The following is a 21326-nucleotide window of genomic DNA, read 5'->3' on the forward strand; positions in this document are numbered from 1 at the left end:
AATAAAAAACATGAAATGTTCTTGTCCATCTCATATATTGATGTGATCAAAAATGTTTTCATGCTGCTATTGAAGTGGTTTATGCACTTATCGTGGCTGCGTATTTTTTATAATAATTGCATTATACATCTCTGTATTTAGGTAGACCTACTTGCATTCATTCCTTTAGACTTCATCGCATTGAAGCATTTTCATATTCATAAACGATTGCAGCAAATGCTCGTTTCCTTTATACATTATGCTTATTGAATGAGAATAGTACTTCATTTTCTGTCTTTTATCGGGCGATGACTGGTATACACAATAAAACAAAATAATACTGATTTACACTCATGACATAAGAGAAGATCATTTCAGCAAGATTAACCGTGTGTTATGAGAGATCGAAGAATGTCGGGAGAAATGTCGTTTATTTCAACAAACATATCATCTTTTCGTTATTTTCTGAAGTGATGTAATGATTTTAGACCTTCAAGCTTGTGTGACATGTGCTCGCCGTTCTCCCGTGGTCACGTCGTCTTCTTCTATCAGCTGCCGGGTGGTGAACCTTTTTGTTTCTAATATGAATGACCTTCTCCGACGAACTCGGAAATGCTCACCTGCGACCATGTCTGAAAAGACACTCTCTCACATTGATGCGAATCTGAATTCTCGATGGGAATTCTGATTTGAATTGTGCTAATGCTACATTTTTTGAAGTGATAGGACATAGTGAAAGGCAAACGAGGTTGAATGAACATCTTCATGGCGCTATCTTTTTTTCTTTTTTTTGTTGGCTATTTTGAATTCCGTAACTACGAAATTGGAAGGCAAACGTAAACAAAAAATGACCGCAAAATCTTTGCATAATGTTGTACCCTTTTGCCCTTTTTTGCCGTTTTGCTCTTCCTTTGTAATACATTTGTCTCAATTAGTGCTCCTTCATTTTATCTCATTACATCTCATCACTTTCCTTTCCAGCTATCCCCTTCTTCATTCCCATATATAAACGTGTAGATTGAATATTATAATTGATGGTGATGATCTCTTCTCCAAGATACTCTGCCCATAAAATGTATATATGTATATTTATATATATTATATATTTATATACATATGTATTATATAAAACGTAGAAAGATATTACCAAAACACAGGTTGTAGGCAAACCTCATCTTGTATAATTTTACATTACGTTTGAAAAATCTTTTCAGATTATCTACCGTCAATCAAACAAAATTTAGAAGACCAGCATATTTTTCTCTCCTTTTTTTCTTCTCATCGTATAGACTCCCCTGTTTCATCTGAAGAGCTCATACATGTTCTGTCAACTGGCTTAAACAGGACCGGTGTTTTATTCTTAGTTTTTTTTTTTTTTTCTATGTAAGAAGTAACGATACTCATTTAGGTTGGTGATTACTTTTTACAATAATTAAATATATGTCTTGTATCACTGTGTGAAATCTCATTTCACTTGATACATAGTGAATAATCATTATCTTCCCGACATTACGTCGAAGTTGTAAATGAATTGTAAGATCGCACAGAAAAATAGCAGCATCAAACCCCGATAATAAACTCACACATCCACTCGGTGATATCTTGTATGCATCCAATGAAAACCTATTATAGGTCGCAAGATCGAAATTTGTAGGTAGTCACGATTGATAATTTCAGGAAACAAACTTCTTTATACAGACTTCTTCAGGGGATGGTAGGTATCGCGCAAGCGTGGATTATGCATTTTTATTCGTCTCAAAGAAATTTAGAAAGATGCAAAGATTTGTTTGAATATTGAACATATTTCAGGCTCTTGTCAATTTTATGGGAATTACTGAAACAGAACCAATAAATAAACTCAAGTGGACGTTATTCTATTACGAAATTCGACTTTGATAAATCAGTATCACCAATTCTACTTGTAATATTACATCGTTGATGGTTTGCCTAGTGTTGAAATAGAGCCACGTGCTTCTGTTACAGACACGCGAGCTTTGTATTTGGATACAAGTAGCGGGGACAAACAAGGTGTAACAGATTTTCAAATGTTGTATACAATGAATAAACTTCCTTCTGTTTCCAAAATTCATTGACTAGCTATGGTAAGGAATTTTGTGAACAACAGGAAGTCAAGAGTGGGTTCGTGTGCTTTTGATATCGACACAATACGAGATTTACTTGGCGTGTCTTACAGTCGTGTAAATGGAAATACGCAAGCCTGTACACAATCCTCCGATCGATCGCTTTTCATTGAAAGACTTTGAAGGCTTGTGATCAACGGATTACAGTTTCCATAAAAGATTGCCTCCATGAATCAGTAAATTCAAGACAATTATGTAGTAGAAATTTGCGACACCCTCGACATAGCCTGGTGCCCAATAATAAAAGACGCTATTCATTTGAGTTGACGAGGGAACGTAAATAATGACGATCGTACAGTACGTGAAGTTCAAACCGCGCGCGCGAACCCTGATAGCGAAGGGAAGCGACATTATTATTCATGAGCGGTCGTTATTCATCCAATCAGAAAGCGGATTCCTACACCGCATACACGGCAATTTGATGATTGGGTAAAGCGGGACCGTAAGTCACACCCCCTTAGTAACCCTCGGTTCGGGCTCGATTTTGGAAAACCTGTCCGTCTGTGGGGGTGTTCGCTCGCCAAAGCAAACCGTCCTAAACGTCTCCCGATTGAGCTATAGAAAGCCCTGGTTCGTTCCAGAAACCCTTAATTCTCATTGCTCAAATGGTCAGAAGCCATAGCTGCGTGCATGCGTGTGGCACACACGCAAACAGAAGGAAAGTGACCTAGTTCATTGATCTTTTGTTCTTGCAACTGAATTCATGTTTTTTACTGTGTTTTGTGTGATTTGTCTTTTATTGTTAATGTTACATGAACGATCATGTATGCCTGACTGAAAACTTGTTGATTTTTGCATTTTTTTTTTTCTTGTTTTTGTGCCTTGGAGGAAAAAAAAAAACCCAAAGCTGTACACCCATACATGAAGCTTTCCTTTATATTGACTTACCAGATTGTTAGGCAATTAAATTTCCTTTTATATGGTATATGATTCCAAAAAAGTTAGTCAAACATTCTATAAGAAATATAAACTTGAAAAAGTGTTTACTTTCTTTTTTGCGGAGTGTAAATTGGTTTTGCAATATTTAAAGCATTTCCCTATTTCTGAGTAGCAATAGTTCAAAAATCTTTGAACGATGTAAACACTAAACAAAAAGAAAGTTCCCCCTAAAAACAAACCTTTGTAATGTATGAATCAGGAACCTATCAGGAAATCTGAGTACAGGATCATGTAGCTGTAATTCTCGACTACCTTTCATTTCAGTTGATGACAGTGCTCAAAGTTATCATATATCCTACTGCAGAATTTAAATTAAATTTTCTTTGTTTTTAATCTGCTCATTCAACCGTGAAAATACGTGAATTCTGTATAAAAACTGTTCAACACACGAATTCAATCTCAATTAATAGATATTATCACGAGAAACATGTCAAATCGGCAATTTTGGTAATTTTCACCCCGTGTCCACTGAACCATGAAATTTTGTGCAAAATTCACATGGTACGATAAGAAGCACATAAAATTGTACGTTGCATGCCTTTTAATCCTGGAAAATTAAAATTTTTTCCAACATCACCAAATCACAGTTGCAAAATTGAGCTTGTTAACTTCAAAATGTGACCACTTTGACTTTAAGTCATGCTCACTCAAGTGAGAACAAGTGATATCCACTTTTTTCACATGAAAGGTAGCCGAGAAATACAGCTACATGGTCCTGTATTCAGATTTCCTGAAAGGTTCCTGATTCAGAAATGACAGAGGTTTCTTTTAGGGGGAACTTACTTTTTGGATGCGAGTCTCTTCACTTTGTCTTCCTCTACAAATTAAATTTGTTAAGATCGCAACGTCCGATATTGTTACAATGTTACAATAACAATGTCGGAATTTCGGAGCTTGGGTATTTGTTCCATGTTCATCGTGTTACTGCCGGCAGCTAGGGACAGCCTGGTGGTAGTGTCGCTGCCCGAAAAGCAGTAGATGACAGGTTCGAGTCCCACTGGTTCCTTTTTTCCGACATGTTTGTTAATTTACAGATCAGCAGTTGCGATCATAACAAATTTAATTTGTAAAGGGAGACAAAGTGAAGAAACTCCCATCTGAACCTTCACCCCTGTGAATGATATCTTTCTTTCCTTCAACTTTAATATTTTTTGTTTAGTATTTATTCATAATTGAGTTCGCAAAATTTTCAAGTCTAATGGAAAATGTTTTTTTTTTTCACAAACAGATATGGAATTAGTCATGGCCACTCCATATATTTAGATAGATTTGAACTACACATTTGAAATAAGATAAACCCTAAAAAGAAGCATGAACTGGCTGCCCTTCATGAGTTCTCAAGACTTATTAACATTATGGAGGATTTCAATTCATTCAGCGAATAAAATCATTGCGGTATGATAAAAAAAAAAGGTATTTAGCAATCGAAACAATACACCACGACCACTACAATTTATGATTCACTACGTATCGCGACGTATCGGTCCATAAATTTTCAGCTAAAAACACCCTGAAAATAGCATTGATTGCTATTGAATTAGCTCTAGTGGGAGATCTTGGCCTAATCTATACCTGAATAATGGTTGGCTTACCGCTTTTACGAATTAATCCGGAAAAAAAAGTTTCTCATGCACAAGTCTCTAAGCTTTCAAAAACACGGCGCACTTCCATTCAGGGGCTGCTGTGAACCAGGCTGTGAACGTAGTGTTGATGCTATCAGCTGTGCGTAAGCGTCCCCATACCACGGCGCGCAACTAGCAGCTGAAATGAACGTCGCTGTGAGTAACGTCCTTGTTACGGCACATTTTGGTAAATGTGCAGTTACAAAAATGTGTCGTGACATGTTACGACACATTTTGGTAACTGCACATTTTGGCAAATTTACCAAAATGTGCAGGACATTGACGGCACATTTTGGTAACTTTCTGCTACTCCACAATCATCACAAAAACAAATTAAAACTGTATTGCAACCTATGACCCAGTATTATGAAAGTGCCATGGCAGCACAGGGTCTCAATACATTGACATATCTATGCCAGAAAAATGCCCTAACCCCCCCCCCCCCACAAAATTACTAGCACTGAACACTTGTGCTGCATTGAACAATTATTGGTCACTTTAAATGAATTCTTACTCGGAATGCTAAATCTTCTACCAATGCACTTGACCTACAATTACAACATTTTGGACCCTATATACCCCTAAGAGTGATCCTCACCAAGTCTGATTGTCTGAAATCCGCCCACTGGTTCTGAAGAAGATGAAAATGTATTCACCCCCCCCCCACCCCCCTCCCCTCTTTCCCGGTCTCTAAGGTTGATACCGTGGGTATTCCCATAAACAAATTAATTCTTCAGCTGTAAAGATATCCACGTACAACATATCTTGCGTGTAATGCTTTTTGGCCTGGAACACAAATTTCGACGTATTTCCCGGGGGGGGGGGGGGGAGGGGGATCCCCATGGGGGCAATATGCCCAACAGGAACAACCTTATTACCCATCCTCCTACAGATGATCGCCCCTAAAAACAAAAAGTGATCAAAATGTAAGCTAAAAAGTGTATTGTCTACCTTTACTGCAGGAACGTATCACATTACTTCCTTGACCAAATCAACTCTCAAGCCAATCCATGGATGTTCAGTTCACATTTTGGTAACAAATTTCTTTTACCAAAATGTGCAATTTACCAAAATGTGCCGTGAGAATCCTGCCTCAGGATGTGGGCGCAGTGGCATATGCACCCATCCTTAAAAACCTCACCGTGACTTTTAACACGGCTTGTTTTCATGGATGTAGCCATGTTTACAAGTTTTGCGTCGGAATTTCAGTGACTATATAAAACTGATTACCCCCAAAAATGTGCTTCGAGGACGGGCGACAATTTGTACCGTCAGCCCTGAGCACAAATTGTCGCCATAAAACTATTTACGTTTGGGCGACAATCTGTGCCGTTAGCTCCATGCACAATGTGACGCCTGTTTCAGGGGATGACAATTTGAGCCGGGGTGACAATTTGTCTAAATTTGTCTTCCTTTTCGTTGTTTAACATATTATGAAACAGGCATGGTGGTACCTTCGAAAACTGTAATTCCCTAAAGCTACTACAGAAATCGGAACATATCACACTAAAACTGGATAAATTTTGCCAAACAATAATCCTCAAAGTAACATCTTTCATGTGCAATGTCGCATGAAGAGTTTATAGGCCTACAAATTTTAGCTCGGTCGATGCGTGCCAGCAGTGTTGTTTCCTACTAATGGCATCTCTGCATGAAATCAGATCGGAATCCGTTTTCCGATTTTGGCAAGGAAGCACTCTCTGAAAATGCTATGTTTTTCATGTTATTACTTATGAATACATAAATATATATATGTTGAAAAACGAATGTTTCATACCAGATCTTGGGAGTTTATCCTTCGAAAAATTGAAACAGTTTGAAATTGCAAGTAAATTTGACATTATCATTAGATTCCAGGCCTCATCCACGAATCGAAAACTGCAGTAGTATCTGCAGATTAGAATTAAACATAAAGGTTGACCAAACAGTCATCTATATTAAGTGTAGAAAATGGGAGTTTTTGAAAGTGCTCTCATTTCACAATTGCTTATTCCAGTGGCGTTTTTTTTTTTTTAACCAAACATTATCAATAGCAGAATTGTTGCGACTTTTTACTTTTGATTTTTCGCCATACTCAGTTTTTTTGCACATTCCAAGATCACCCAGTCATAGCAAGTTAGGTGTTATTTTAACGATAATTAATCAGGCCTTCTCATGATGCCATATTTAATGATATGCCAGGATAATAGATATATGCTACATCAAACTTTTATTGCAGGACTTATAGCAAACTGACGATGTGGGACAATTACGACACTCACGTGAACAATTGTGATTGTTCATGGCACTGCAGTGCTGTGACTAATTTTGCCACATTCTTTTCTGCCCTCGAGGGGAACAGTGAATTCGTTAACTTTCTGGAGGAATATATAACCAACCATGATAATGGGAACACAAAAACTGGATTGTGTTAAAACAGACTGCGAAAAACAAGAACCCACTCATTAGAGTCAGTAAATAATTTTTGGCATTTCTAAAGATTACTGTCGCTTGTTCTTTGTCTTTCCCTGTCTGTCATCTCCCTTCCGTCAGTTTGATAGTTTCATCTTCTGTTATTTAGAGTTACACTAATTATGCAGAAGGAAGGAAATGCTTATGGAGCTTTTTGAAATTATGGGCATCCGGTTACCATGTTAACCATGCACAATATCATAACTTACAATGAATCCCAATGTATTGCTGACATCTCTAGCAACATGTACATATATAGTTCTATGCAGTTTTGATGAATTCTTTATGAAATAAATGCAAAAACTGTGATAATTTTGTCATTTTCAGTGCCCCAATAGCGACAAGCGTCACCGACCCTAGTTTTAATTTCTAGCCGTTTTTACTTCGTCTTTATTTCTCTGAGTTGCAGCTTGTGTATTGTGGAGAGCCCGCTGTAATTGCGCTAAGCCGAGTGAGTGCACATTCCAAGTGATTGCGATTCGGGCGTCACAATCACTGGGTATGCGCTCTCACTCGGCTAGCTTCAACTCGGAGATATAAAGACGAAATAAAAACGGCTAGAAACTACACTACACCGACCACAGCTTTGGCGTGAAAAGTTAGTTTGCAGGCAAAACCCCTTGTTTGTCGAAGAAAAAGTATGTGTGCGCTAAGACTACTAGACGAAGCACTGGCACTGGCGCCTGGCTAGTGGTGCGTGTAATAGTCTCGGTGTGCGCAGACTCTATTACGTTTGTTCCAACAAATAATGATGAAAAGTGGCCAGTAAAATTCTACTGACACCACAATCACATACTACCTGGGGATGTTCATGGAGGTCCCATCTACCACCCTGTCTGGTCAAACCTTTTCTGCGGGGTGGGTTGAACGAACTCCTTAATTAAGCCCCTTACAGGAATTAGCGCCTTGACTATCATCAACACTACATAATATGCAGAGACGCAAAGCAAAATGTGTCATTAAAAACAACAAATATCATGTAAGTAATTGATAACAAAGTGATTTTATTTAAACATTTGTGTGGTATGTTTCGAAATAGCGCGCTTTTTTCTGACTTGGGAAGTACAAAAAAATATATATATATCCAGCTTGGATTTTTATCGGGCTGATGTGAAAACGCCTAATACTCCACTTGCAGAAAGATTGTAACTGCAAATGTGATGTAAAAAAAAAAAAAAATCAGCTTAAGCTACAAATTAACGGTTTTTTTATATGCTATGGTATTACAAAAGTGACTGAGAATAAGAAGTATATCTATGATACAATCATTGTTAACCCAACGTGAAGCTGTCAAGCCTACATCAACCTTTGCTTTTATGATACGTATAATATGTGCAGCATTGGCGAGCGTGATAAGCGATAATTACTGTGCACGCAACGCCTATAAAGGAAATGTGCCTAATAAGGCGGGAATTCAGAATGTTACGGCTGTATAACAGACGCGAAAGCAGTCTTTGATGCTCTGCAACATTACGACCATGTGCGTAATTTGAGGGTTTTTAGTACACGCAAAGAAGACGATCTCAAAAGACGACTATCGTTCATTAACTTCATTGACTTTTTCTACCGATGCTGTCTTTTGAACCCCCGCCTACAATAGGTTCTCAGGTTCTATTTAGGTATAATTGGTACTTGCTAAACGCATCCTCTTTAGTTTCCATTGACAATGACATGGGGGGAGAATGGAATGATGAACGCCCTCGCTAAAAGACGCTTCTCGTAAGACGCATTGCGTGCCCGCTTACAATAGGTTCTCAGGTTCTGTTTAGGTATTGGTACTTGCTAAACGCATCCTCTTTAGTTTCCATTGACAACAACATGGGAGGAGAATGGAAGCGATCAACGCCCTCGCTAAAAGGCGCTTCTCGTAAGACGTATTGCGTGCCTTTTTTCTTTCTACTGTTTCCTATTGTTTGTGAGTTAAAAACTTGCAGCAAACCACAACGCAGCCGACACACAACGCGTACCGACTCATTCATGCGGCGGCAGCGGCACGGACACAAACGCGCCGAAGTTTACATTCGGGCTGCCGTAGTGGTCAGAACGTTAATGATAGACCTGTCCTGCGATTGGTTAATTATCTTACATACCCAAGCTATCGCCTTATACGGTAGTGCGTGCGATGGAGCGTAAACGTCGTCGCTAAGCAGGACTGATGTATTGTCTCGTCCCGTGAAAGAAACAGGTAGTGAGCTTGAACATAGCCTGAACTTTGAGAGCGATTTTCTCCGTTATTTAGAAAATGGACTGACATCATAAATGTAGTTAATATTCGTCTTTATGATCTATAGGGATGTCGAAATGAGTTGTATTACATATCAGTGTAAAGCTTAGAGTCTGTAGAATTCACATATAGGCATAACTACGATTTCATTTTTTGCTACTTTTGACTCATTCCGACGGAGCGCATCACATTTGGGAATAATACAAATGAAGAAAATAGAACGTGCCTCAAATATATTCGCGAAATTAAAGCCATCGGCATGTGAGATAAAGCAATCACACCCTTCAACTCTCTGCCGTTCGTACAGGTCTGTAGTTCCTCTTTCTTAGGTTCGTCGTCATATTTTAAATTAACGCTCCCTAAATGCCGTACTGCCCCCCCCCCCAAGGAAAAACGCAGTATCTAACATTGTTGGCGATTTTCACTTTTTTGCATAAATAATATAGTCAGTGGGCAATCCTTCTTCATATGACATATTCAGATTTTTGAAAAAATGTTTGGAAAGCTACTTTTCCGTAACTGCCAAACGCAGTATCTACACTTAACTTGCACTTTCCCCAAGGAAAAACGCAGTATCTACATGATGAATATTTCCCCAAGGAAAAACGCAGTATCTACAAAGCTAGTCTTAATTACCAGACACTGTTATTTATATATGTCAATACTTTGCCGGTTGTTCTGTAATTTGAACGTAAATTACTTTCTTTAGATATACTTGCTCAATAATAAGACATAATGTTCAAAATATCTAACCGAAACAATACTGATTAGTAAATATTTTGATGAGATCGTGATCCTAATATGTGACCGTGCACCTCAAAACGAACATAAAGTCGCACACACTGATTTTGCGTGAGGACTGAAAATATGTGAAATGGGTCAACCTAGCCGAACTTGACTTTTTCATATTTTCTGAAAGAGCGGGTCTTCTTTTACATTATGCTAAAATTTGGTATCATAAAACGGGCAGGAATGTGTGTTTTTTAGCAGTTTATCTCGAACATTTTTGGTAGAATAGTGTGATTAGGTGTGTCTTTAGAATCCCTTATTCATTTCTGAAAAACCTTGTCCACACTCTTCACTTTCAACTCTAATAACTTTTGAAAGGATAGTGCTACTGCTTTGTAAGTTTGCATTAAGTATGGACAGAATGTTTTAATGAGGCATGCTTAATTTCAGTTTAATCTGATAATCCCTTCATTGTTGTTACTCTGGTGGTTTACTTCCTGTTTTTTGTCCCATTCATCGCACAGCCAGCACGGTTTGGTAAAGATTAAGCGCTTGAATAGACATTGTACTTCAGAGCCTCTTTTCTCAGTTCACACTTTTCCTGAGTTTGTGCTTTCTTTCCAATATTTAGATAGGTTAAGAGAGTCCATTTGATTTGAGTTATACATCATTTTAAAGCTTAAAGTCTGCTCTTTTAGAATATGGTCTCAACTAAAAATTCATGTCTGGCGACTTTTTGTTTGTTTTGAGGTGCAGGGTCACATATAAAACACAGTGTGTGATTAAGACTAACCGAGTGCACATTAAACAATACAGCACAACACTGACAGCTTGCATATTAGCTGCACTGAGCATGCAGTCAGCACAGGGCCCGGCCGGCTAGTCAGCATACAGTGTGAGTGTGTACTTGTCTTGGATTAAAACAAAATGTTGTCGCGGGGAAAATTACTCGTGAGCCTGGCCCTCAAGAAAAATTTATCTGCAGATAATGAGTAAGCATACTTGCCAACATTTTGAAATCCTGAAGAGGTAGATTTTGCGAGGGAGCGAAGCGACCAAGCCCGAGCGCGCTTGCGCGCGAGGGGGGGGGGGGGGGAGGGTGTGGGGGGTGTCCCCCCTGCCACGGTGTGGACTTTTTTTTTTTGTTTTTCAATATCAAAATATGAGATTTGGTGCATGCTATAACCTTTTTAAAGGGTTCTTGGTATTCATAAAAAAAAAAAAAACATATAATCCATGTAAATCTATGAACTATTTTGTAGACTATATGCATATGAAAATAAAATCAGACATGCTGGTAAATAATTTTTGTAGGCTAAGCATATGTGAAAAAGTAATCAAACATATTGGCAAATAATTTATCCCCTTATAGTGTATTTTCTATTGTGGAGCTAGTTTGATGAATAAGACATAATGTTGCCCTCACCAAATCTAAATTTATTAGCAGATGACCTGGCTGTGAGATTCCTGTACGTGGCAGATTTTGCTCTCTTCTGCAGTGTTTGGGAGGGTTACCATTCGTAGCATTCACTCTTGCAGAACGTGAGCTCCCAAAACATTACTATTACGCGTGGTTCTAGCTACACGTACACGTGTACAGTAAGTCTTGCACGCACGTAGATAAATTATATTTATGATAGAGACTAGTGCGCCACTGCAGTGTGCAAACATGTGTGCATATTAGACGGCTGAATACGGCGTTTTTGAGGAACGAGTTCCTTGAAATTATTATTAGTATTCTAATTACTAGCTTATTTTAGGGAATCAACGCACAATGAAGGGGAAATATGACTTCCATTTCATTTCATGGTAGGTTTGCTACAAAATCGGTAGATCAGAAGAGAAAATCGGTAGCCGGTCAAAACCTCTAAAAATCGGTAGTCTACCGCCCAAAGCGGTAGAGTTGGCAAGTATGAGTAAGTAATTCAAAACTATTTAAATATTGAAAGAATAAAGCTGATCATTTGTCACACGAAGCGAGGTAAACACAAAGGCATGTTTGTCACACGAAGCGAGGTAACGTTAGAGTTCTAAACACAAATGCATGTTTACCTCGCTTCGTGTGATTAACGATCAGCTTTTCTTTCATATTCTACCTTGATGATGAACATCTTCCGTACTATTTCAATATTAACTTGTTGTGAAGTAACTTTGATAGGCCTAGACCCTTGTCAAAATTCCTCAGGCTCCAAATCTGAAAGTTTCGTCGAAAGGCAATAGACCTAGATCTATTTGTGTTGTATCGGATAAACGTCGCGTTATACTAACGTGTTAGACCCTATATTCAGATCTAAGTCCAAGTCTAAGACTTGTCTAGACAGTAACGTTTGAGTCTTGCGTCTCTTTTCTAACGTTAGACTTAACGTTAATCAGAACTTTCAGGGTCCGTATTCCGAAAGTCTAAAGAAAGATGTAGTGTAGGACTAGAATAGGCCTACTATAGGGCAGGCCTGTTTATGAAACTAAGAAAGCAGTCTAAGACTAAAACTTAACCACTCAGAATCCTATTCTTAAGTCTAACACCGCTAGTGAAGTGTCAAGGTTCAATTATCGACTCCATACCATACTGTCTTATAATTACATAGACAGCGATCTAGTTGAAAATAGATTATGTGAAAAATAGGTAGGGGCCTACCCATGACGGTAAATGGACAAAATAGAGACGTTAAGAATAATTTGTATTTTAATTCTTATCGGATTTAGACAGTGTCTAGACCCTAGTGAGACTGGGTTGCGTAAAATGCATGCATGATTCCATGCTGCATGCTACAACTTAGCGTTACAAATAAAAAAGTTACATTACAAATTTACATGACATAACAAACTTAGGTTCAATCCAGAAGGAATAGGCCTAGAGAGCGGATGTCACTTCGATCTAGACCGGTTCTAGATTTATTTTTTCTAATTACAGAGTCCTGTCTCGTGTAGGGCTTAGACTAAACCTTCTGCAGTTCTAACGTTAGGCTATTTTTTTTTTCTGTGAGTATCGTGCATAGCCTGAGGCTGTAGACTCGTGTAGCCTGCTACGTAGCCAGCCTAGAATAAACGATATAAACGATATAGATCGATCTAGGTCCAGACATCCGATTTAGATTTATTTTGGTCTAGACAGACTCTAGCCTAGACTGTACAGATCTAGATCTAGTATTCTAGATGCTCATAGCGGCTAGGCCATGTAGCATCGCATTACAGCCCTGGCATGAAGCTTCATATTTATAAACGCGTAACGTTGCATCAAGATCGGTCTGGGAATGTAAGCAAAACGTTCCAAGAACGATCTGTTATTTGTTAATGCTATTGTTATGAAGCCTGCTCTGCAATCAGGGCATAAATGGGGGATGGAGGATGCATCCCCCAGGGCCAGAGGTTGAGGATGGTGCATCATGAATACTTGTACAATGATGTATACATGCATACATAATTATGGCAGAAGATTAATCCTAGTCATTCCGCTGTAGATACTGCGTTTTTCCTTGGGGAAATTCGTTCCATTGTAGATACTGCGTTTTTCCTTGGGGAAATCAGTCAATTGCATGGGGTTTCCCCCAAAGTATCTACATTTTCATTAATAACTTAAAAACAAAACAAAAACACAAAATGATATTTTCCAGGAAAATTGGTAGCTAGATAGACTAAAATTCCACAATGAAGGAATTTTTCAAAAGAGTATATTTTCCAGGGGCTTTGGCAAAAACATAAAATGGTGAATATCTCGGTTGTTGAGAAATGGAGCTGGATGTAGATACTGCGTTTTTCCTTGGGGGGGGGGGGGCAGCGTATTGGTAGAAAATTGAAATAATTTCACATAGTAAAGATTGTCGATAATTATGCAAATGAACAAAGGCAGAAGGTATGAAGAAAGTGTGTGGGGATGTCTTATACGCTCCCTACGTACAGATTTATATAGTGCAGCCAACTCATTCGCGAGATTGGTGTTAGTATTAGTCATGTTTCATGACCGAGGCAATGGCAGATTCTCGTCGCTCTCAAAACAGAGGGAGGTGGTTTGCTGTGAGAGACATGTTTTTCAATAACATAAAGCCTATATATGACCCTGCACCACAAAACCAACAAAAAGTCGCCAGACAGTGATTTTCAGTAAGGGCAGATTCTGAAAGAGTAGACTCTGAACTTTAAAAGGATGTATAACTCCATTCAAATAGACTCCCCTAACCTATCTAAATACTGGAAAGAGCGCACGCATTCTACAACGTTCTGGAAATGGTGAATAGACATGTAGAAATATAATTATTATGCGGTAAGATTATTTCTTCAATTTTGTAAAGGATGATAATGAAGGTAAATATTTCTCATTTAACCAACGTTCATGATCCCAGCTTTAAAACCTTTATAATTACGCCCAGATCATAAAACTACAACGTCATTAATGATAGGTTTGTCGAACGCCATTGTACACATAAGCAGATGAATTCGAAATTAATCTATGAGCATAACAGGTCCGAACCCTCTAAAAAAACGAAGTGATGTAAAAGAAGAGGCATGTATATATATATATATATATATATATATATATATACTACTGCATAACAGAATATGCTTTCACCATATCCTGAAACAAGATTCCTGGGGTTGTTTCATAAAGCTATTCGTAAAGTTACGAACGACTTACGAGCGACTGGTGATCAGTTCTTGTGTTGAATAAGAAAATTTTTGATAAGTATGCACATCAGGACTGATCACCAGTCTCGTAAGTTGTTCGTAACTTTACGAACGGCTTTATGAAACAGGGCCCAGGTATTGTTTTCACGAACGATAATGATAACAAACAACAACAAGTTATCTCGGGATCATGTAGTACAAGATTACTGTTACTATTTTTTGATGCATATGGGATAAAAACCAAGTGGATCTTCTCTTTTTTACAGCTCGTGCGATTTTAAATCTTCAAAGAATTCCCAGATCATCAATATCTGTAAAGCTCTTGATAGTGAAGTCTTGAAAGTGTTGTTACATTGTGAAAATATTTGAATAAGCGTGGGGTGATGTTCTCTGCAAAAAAACGTTGTGCTCATGGGGGGGGGGGGGACCCCTAACAAATCAATTTTCAATTCAATTTTTATTTTCCACTCATGGGGTGGAACATTCTCGTCAGTAAAAGGCTGGGTTTCAGAGGGGTCAACAACAGTGTTTGATTGCAGTAGGCTGAGGATTATTTTCCAATGCATTACTATCATTAACAAGTTACTTCAATACCTAACGAACGTGCTTTGTTTTCAGGCAATCAGTACCCTTTCCAATGACGAAAATAGACTAATTATTGCACCGTTCGAGGCACTGCAGTCCGGTGATCAATGTAGCCACATTCTTTTCTGTGCTTTTTGTAAACGGTGAATATTCGTTAACATTCTGATGAAGTAAATGACCAATCACTAATTTATGAATACACATAATATGTGTTAAAAAAACAGACTACGAGTGACCAGAACCCAGTCAATTGAGTCAGTAATCTAATTTGTGCATTTTTCAAGATAAGTGTCGCTCGTTATTCGTCTTCCCCCGTCTGTCGTCTCCCTTCCTTCTGTTTGACAGTTCAATCTTCTTTTCTTGAGAGTTAAGACGAATTACGGTAGTCGGCAAACTCTGACATATTATCCATACCAGTGTATACAGCAAGAGCAAGGACGTTTACATAAAAAGAAAGATTAAGTCAATGGAGGACGATGGGTATAAAGCGTATTCATTGTACAGTGCACTCCCGTTATAACGAACACGGTTATAACGAAATTCCGGTTACAACGAAATAAAATTTAGGGCCGCAACATTATCAACTCTATGTATTTTTATTGTTTATTCATTCGGTTATAACGAAATTTCGTTATAACGAAAGAAAACTGCCGGTCCCGAGGACTTCGTTATAACGGGAGTCCACTGTATTGTCAAAATACCATGAAGTAACCCTGTCATCGAAAACACTGCATACATGCGATGTTCACTCTTCCCGCACATTATTCCAATTCTAAGAAGCATTTAACTAACGAATATTTTTTGCTTTTCTGTTTTTGCTTTTACTTGAGGTCTCTCTTGAATGACCGTACAAATAATAATATTCAGATTTTACATAATGTGATCAAAAGTCTTAAGAGTGACGAGAAAAAAAAATGAATCAAATAAGAATCATAAGCATGGAAAATATGAATTATGCATACTTCTTGTTGATTATACCTTACATGATGATGCTGAGTCAGCGGCTGTTGAGAAGAACTTTTCAGGCCAGAAATCGCATGTCAGACTGAATATCCAAAGGCGTGGCAATATACACACCCATCGGGCCAAGTCTCCTCCCATCGAGGAGTGATATTTACAATTTTTGTCACTGCTCTGAAAATGCAACGTCAGATAGGAAATCTGTACAAACGCAGAGAAATAAAGCAAAACAAGTCATCAGAAATAACAATATCATGTAAATAAGAAATAGCAGAGTAGTTTTAATTAAACATATGTGTGCAATGCAAAAGAAGAAGATAGAACGCGCCTTCCATATTTGTGAAATTAAAGCCATCGGTATATGAGATAAACCAATCACTCCCTTCAACTCCCTGCCGTTCGTCGTTCATAAATCTTGTGAGAGTTCCTTTTCTTAGGCTCGTAGTCATGTTTTGAATTAAAGTTACTTAAAAGCCGCATTGGCAGAGAATGTGAGTAAGTTTAGATAGTTAAATGCGTTCCATCATATGCCAATCAACAAAAGCAGAAGGTACGAACAAAGTTTGTGTATATATGAATACAACAATACCGCTGTAAGATTAATCCTACAATTTTGTTAAGAATTAATGGAGGTAAATATTGTTCATTTAACCAAAGTTCATTATCCCAATATTCAAACCTTTTAATTGCGTCAAGATCATAAATCCACAATGTCATTTATGAAAGGTTTGTCGAACCCCATCGGTCACATAAGCAGATGAATTTGAAAGTGTTCTATGACCATATCAGCTCCGAACCCCTAACCAACAAAAAAAGAAATGATGAAATGAAATATAACACAAACTACGTCATGACAAAATAATACGTTTTGTGGGTTTTTTTTTTTCTTGTGTTTTGTTTTTGTTTACATATCCTGAGACATAATTTCTGGGGGTGTTTTATAAACTGTTCGTAAAGTTACGAACGACTAGCGAGCGACTGGTGATCAGTTCTTGTGCTTTAATTTCTGATAGGTACAGCACATCAGAAGATACCACCAGTCGCTCGTAAGTTTTTCGTAACTTTACGAACAGCTTTATGAAACAGGGCCAAGGTACTGTTTTCACATACGATAACAATAACAAACAAAAACTATTTTTCTCGGGGTCATGTTGTACAAGATTGCTGTTACTATTTGGGATGCATACGGGATAAAAACCAACGGACCTTTTTTTTTTTCGCAGCTCGTGTGATTTTAAATCTTCAAAGGATTCCGTGATTGTCAAGGCCTGTAATGCTTTTAATAGTGAAGTTCTGATAGTGTTGTTACATTGTGAAAACTATGTGTCGATATACCGTTTGTCATAAATGACGTGTACATAATCATATTTGATGTAACGGAATTAAGCAGAATAAATAAAATCAAATCAAAATATTTGAAGAACCGTAGGGGATTAACAAATTTTCTACGCGAAGAGCGTTGTGCTCATGGGGTGAGGGGAACCATAACAGTGTTTGATTGCAGTAAGCTGAGGATTATTTGTCAATGAATTACTATCACCAACAAGTCTAATGACACAAGTCATGATTCAATTCAATACCTATCGAGCGTGCTTTATTCTCAGGCAGTGAGTACACTTTGCAATGACAAAAATAGACGAATTATTGAATCGTTCGAGGCACTGCAGTCCGGTGATTAATGTAGCCACATTTTTCTGTGCTTTTTGTAAACGGTGAATATTCGTTAACATTCTGATGAAGTAAATGACCAATCACTTATTTATGAATACACATAATTTGTGTAAAAAAAAGCAGACTACGACTGACCAGAACCCAGTCAATTGAGTCAGTAATCTTATTTGTGCATTTCTCAAGATTATTGTCGATTGTTATTCGTCTTTCCCCGTCTGTCGTCTTCCCTTCCTTCTGTTTGACAGTTTCATCTTCTTTTCTTGAGAGTTAAGACGAATTACGGTAGTCGACAAACTCTGACATATTATCCATACCAGTGAATACAGCAAGAGCAAGGACGTTTACATAAAAAGAAAGATTAAGTCAATGGAGGACGATGGGTATAAAGTATATTAATTGTATTGTCAAAATACCATGAAGTAACCCTGTCATCGAAAACACTGCATACATGCGATGTTCACTCTTCCCGCACATTATTCCAATTCTAAGAAGCATTTAACTATCGAATATTTTTTGCTTTTCTGTTTGCTTTTACTTGAGGTCTATCTTGAATGACCGTACAAATAATAATATTCAGATTTTACATAATGTGATCAAAAGTCTAAAAGAGTGACGAGAAAAAAAAATGAATCAAATACGGATCATAGGCATGGAAAATATAAATTATGCATACTTCTTGTGTATCATACCTGACATGATGATGCTAAGTAAGCGGCTGTTGAGAAGAACTTTTCAGGCCAGAAATCGCATGTCAGATTGAATATCCAAATGCTTGGCAATGTACACACCCATAGGGCCGAGTCTTCTCCCATCGAGGAGTGATATTTACAATCTTTGCCACTGCTCTGAAAATGCAACGTCAGGTGGCCAATCTGTAGAAACGAGGAGAAATAAAGCAAAACATGTCATCAGAAACACCAATACCATGTAAATAAGGAATAACAAAGAAGTTTTATTTCAACATATGGATGCAATACAAATGAAACAAAATAGAAAGCGCCTTCCATCCATGAGCATATGAGATAAAACAATCACTCTCTTCAACTCTCTTCCGTTTGTAGTTTATGAATTTTGTGACTGTTAATTTTGTTAGTCTCGTAGTCATATTTTGAATTAAGGCTACTTAAAAGCCGCATTGTCAGAGAATTCAAATTAGTTTAGATAGTTAATTACTCTCCATCATATGCCAATCAACAAGAGCGTGCACAAGGTACAAACAAAGTCTGTGAAAATATGAATACATTGTACAACAATAATACTGCATGATTATTCTCAAAATCTCGTTAAGCATTAATGAAGGTAAATAGTGCTCATTTAACCAAATTTCATGATCCCAATGTTCAAACCTTTTTAATTGCGCCCAGATCATAAATCCACAATGTCATTAATGAAAGGTTTGTCGAATCTCATCGACATGAATCATAATTCCTGGGGTTGTTTCATAAAGTTGTTCGTTAAGTTACGAGCGACTAGCGAGCGACTGGTGATCAGTTCTTGTGCTGAATTATGTAAATTCTGATAGGTATAGCACATCAAAGGATACCACCAGTCGCTCGTAAGTTTTTCGTAACTTTACGAACAGCTCTATGAAACATGGCCCAGGTACTGTTTTCACATACGATAATAATAACAAACAAAAACAAGTTTTCTCGGGATCATGTAGTACGAATAGCTGTCACTATTTTTGGATACATATGGGATAAAAACCAAGCGGGCCTTCTTTTTTTTTTTGCAGCTCGTGTGATTTTAAATCTTCAAAGGATTCCGTGATCGTCAAGGCCAGAAATGCTTTCAATAGTGAAGTTCTGATAGTGTTGTTACATTGTGAAAACTATGTGTCGATAAATTGTTTGTCATAAATGTCGTGTACAAAATCATATTTGATGTAACGGAATTAAGCAGAATAAATAAAATCAAATCAAAATATTTGAAGAACCGTAGGAGATTAACAAATTTTCTACGCGAAGAGCGTTGTGCTCATGGGGTGAGGGGAACCATAACAGTGTTTGATTGCAGTAAGCTGAGGATTATTTGTCAATGAATTACTATCACCAACAAGTCTAATGACACAAGTCATGATTCAATTCAATACCTATCGAGCGTGCTTTATTCTCAGGCAGTCAGTACACTTTGCAATGACAAAAATAGACGAATTATTGAATCGTTCGAGGCACTGCAGTCCGGTGATTAATGTAGCCACATTCTTTTCTGTGCTTTTGGTAAACGGTGAATATTCGTTTACATTCTGATGAAGTAAATGACCAATCACTTATTTATGAATACACATAATTTGTGTTAAAAAAAAGCAGACTACGAGTGACCATAACCCTGTCAATTGAGTCTATAATCTAATTTGTGCATTTCTCAAGATTATTGTCGCTTGTTATTCGTCTTTCCCCGTCTGTCGACTCCCTTGCTTCTCGTTGACAGTTTCATCTTCTTTTCTTGAGAGTTAAGACGAATTACGGTAGTCGGCAAACTCTGACATATTATCCATACCAGTGTATACAGCAAGAGCAAGGACGTTTACATAAAAAGAAAGATTAAGTCAATGGAGGACGATGGGTATAAAGTATATTAATTGTATTGTCAAAATACCATGAAGTAACCATGACATCGAAAACAGTGCATACATGCGATGTTCACTCTTCACGCACATTATTCCAATTCTAAGAAGCATTTCACTAACGAATATTTTTTGCTTTTCTGTTTGCTTTTACTTGAAGTCTATCTTGAATGACCGTACAAAGAATATTCTGATTGTAAATATTGTGAGAAAAAGCCTTAAGAGTAGTGAGAAAAAAAAATGAATCAAATACGGATCATAGGCATGGAAAATTTAAATTATGCATGCTTCTTGTGTATCATACCTGACATGATGATGCTAAGTAAGCGGCTGTTGAGAAGAACTTTTCAGGCCAGAAATCGCATGTCAGATTGAAGCTGAAAAGGCGTGGCAATGTACACACCCATCGGGCCATGTCTCCTCCCATCGAGGAGTGATATTTACAGTCTTTGTCACTGCTCTGAAAATGCAACGTCAGATTCCCAATCTGTAGAAACACAGAAAAATAAAGCAAAATATGTCATCAGAATCAACAATATCATGTAAATAAGGAATAACAAAGAAGTTTTATTTCAACATATGGATGCAATACAAATGAAACAAAATAGAACGCGCCTTCCATCCATCGGCATATGAGATAAAACAATCACTCTCTTCAACTCTCTGCCGTTTGTAGTTTATAAATTTTGTGACTGTTAATTGTGTTAGTCTCGTATAAAGTCATATTTTGAATCAAGGCTACTTAAAAGCCGCATTGTCAGAGAATTCAAATTAGTTTAGATAATTAATTACTCTCCATCATATGCCAATCAACAAGAGCAGAAGGTACGAACAAAGTC

General features: G+C 37.6%; 1 protein-coding gene across 1 annotated transcript in view; it reads right to left on the reverse strand.

The window, feature by feature from the left end:
- LOC140241087 (uncharacterized) overlaps positions 1–21326 on the reverse strand; it is a 105874-nt gene that overhangs the window by 17974 nt on the left and 66574 nt on the right. The window contains exons 15-17 of the mRNA XM_072320853.1: positions 20792–20974; positions 18611–18793; positions 16269–16451 (exon numbers count right to left, since the gene is read on the reverse strand). Of these exons, the coding sequence (XP_072176954.1) occupies positions 16269–16451; positions 18611–18793; positions 20792–20974 (549 nt within the window). The remainder of the gene's footprint in view (positions 1–16268; positions 16452–18610; positions 18794–20791; positions 20975–21326) is intronic.

Source organism: Diadema setosum, chromosome 17, assembly GCF_964275005.1.
Source record: "Diadema setosum chromosome 17, eeDiaSeto1, whole genome shotgun sequence".
Lineage (NCBI taxonomy): Eukaryota > Metazoa > Echinodermata > Echinoidea > Diadematoida > Diadematidae > Diadema > Diadema setosum.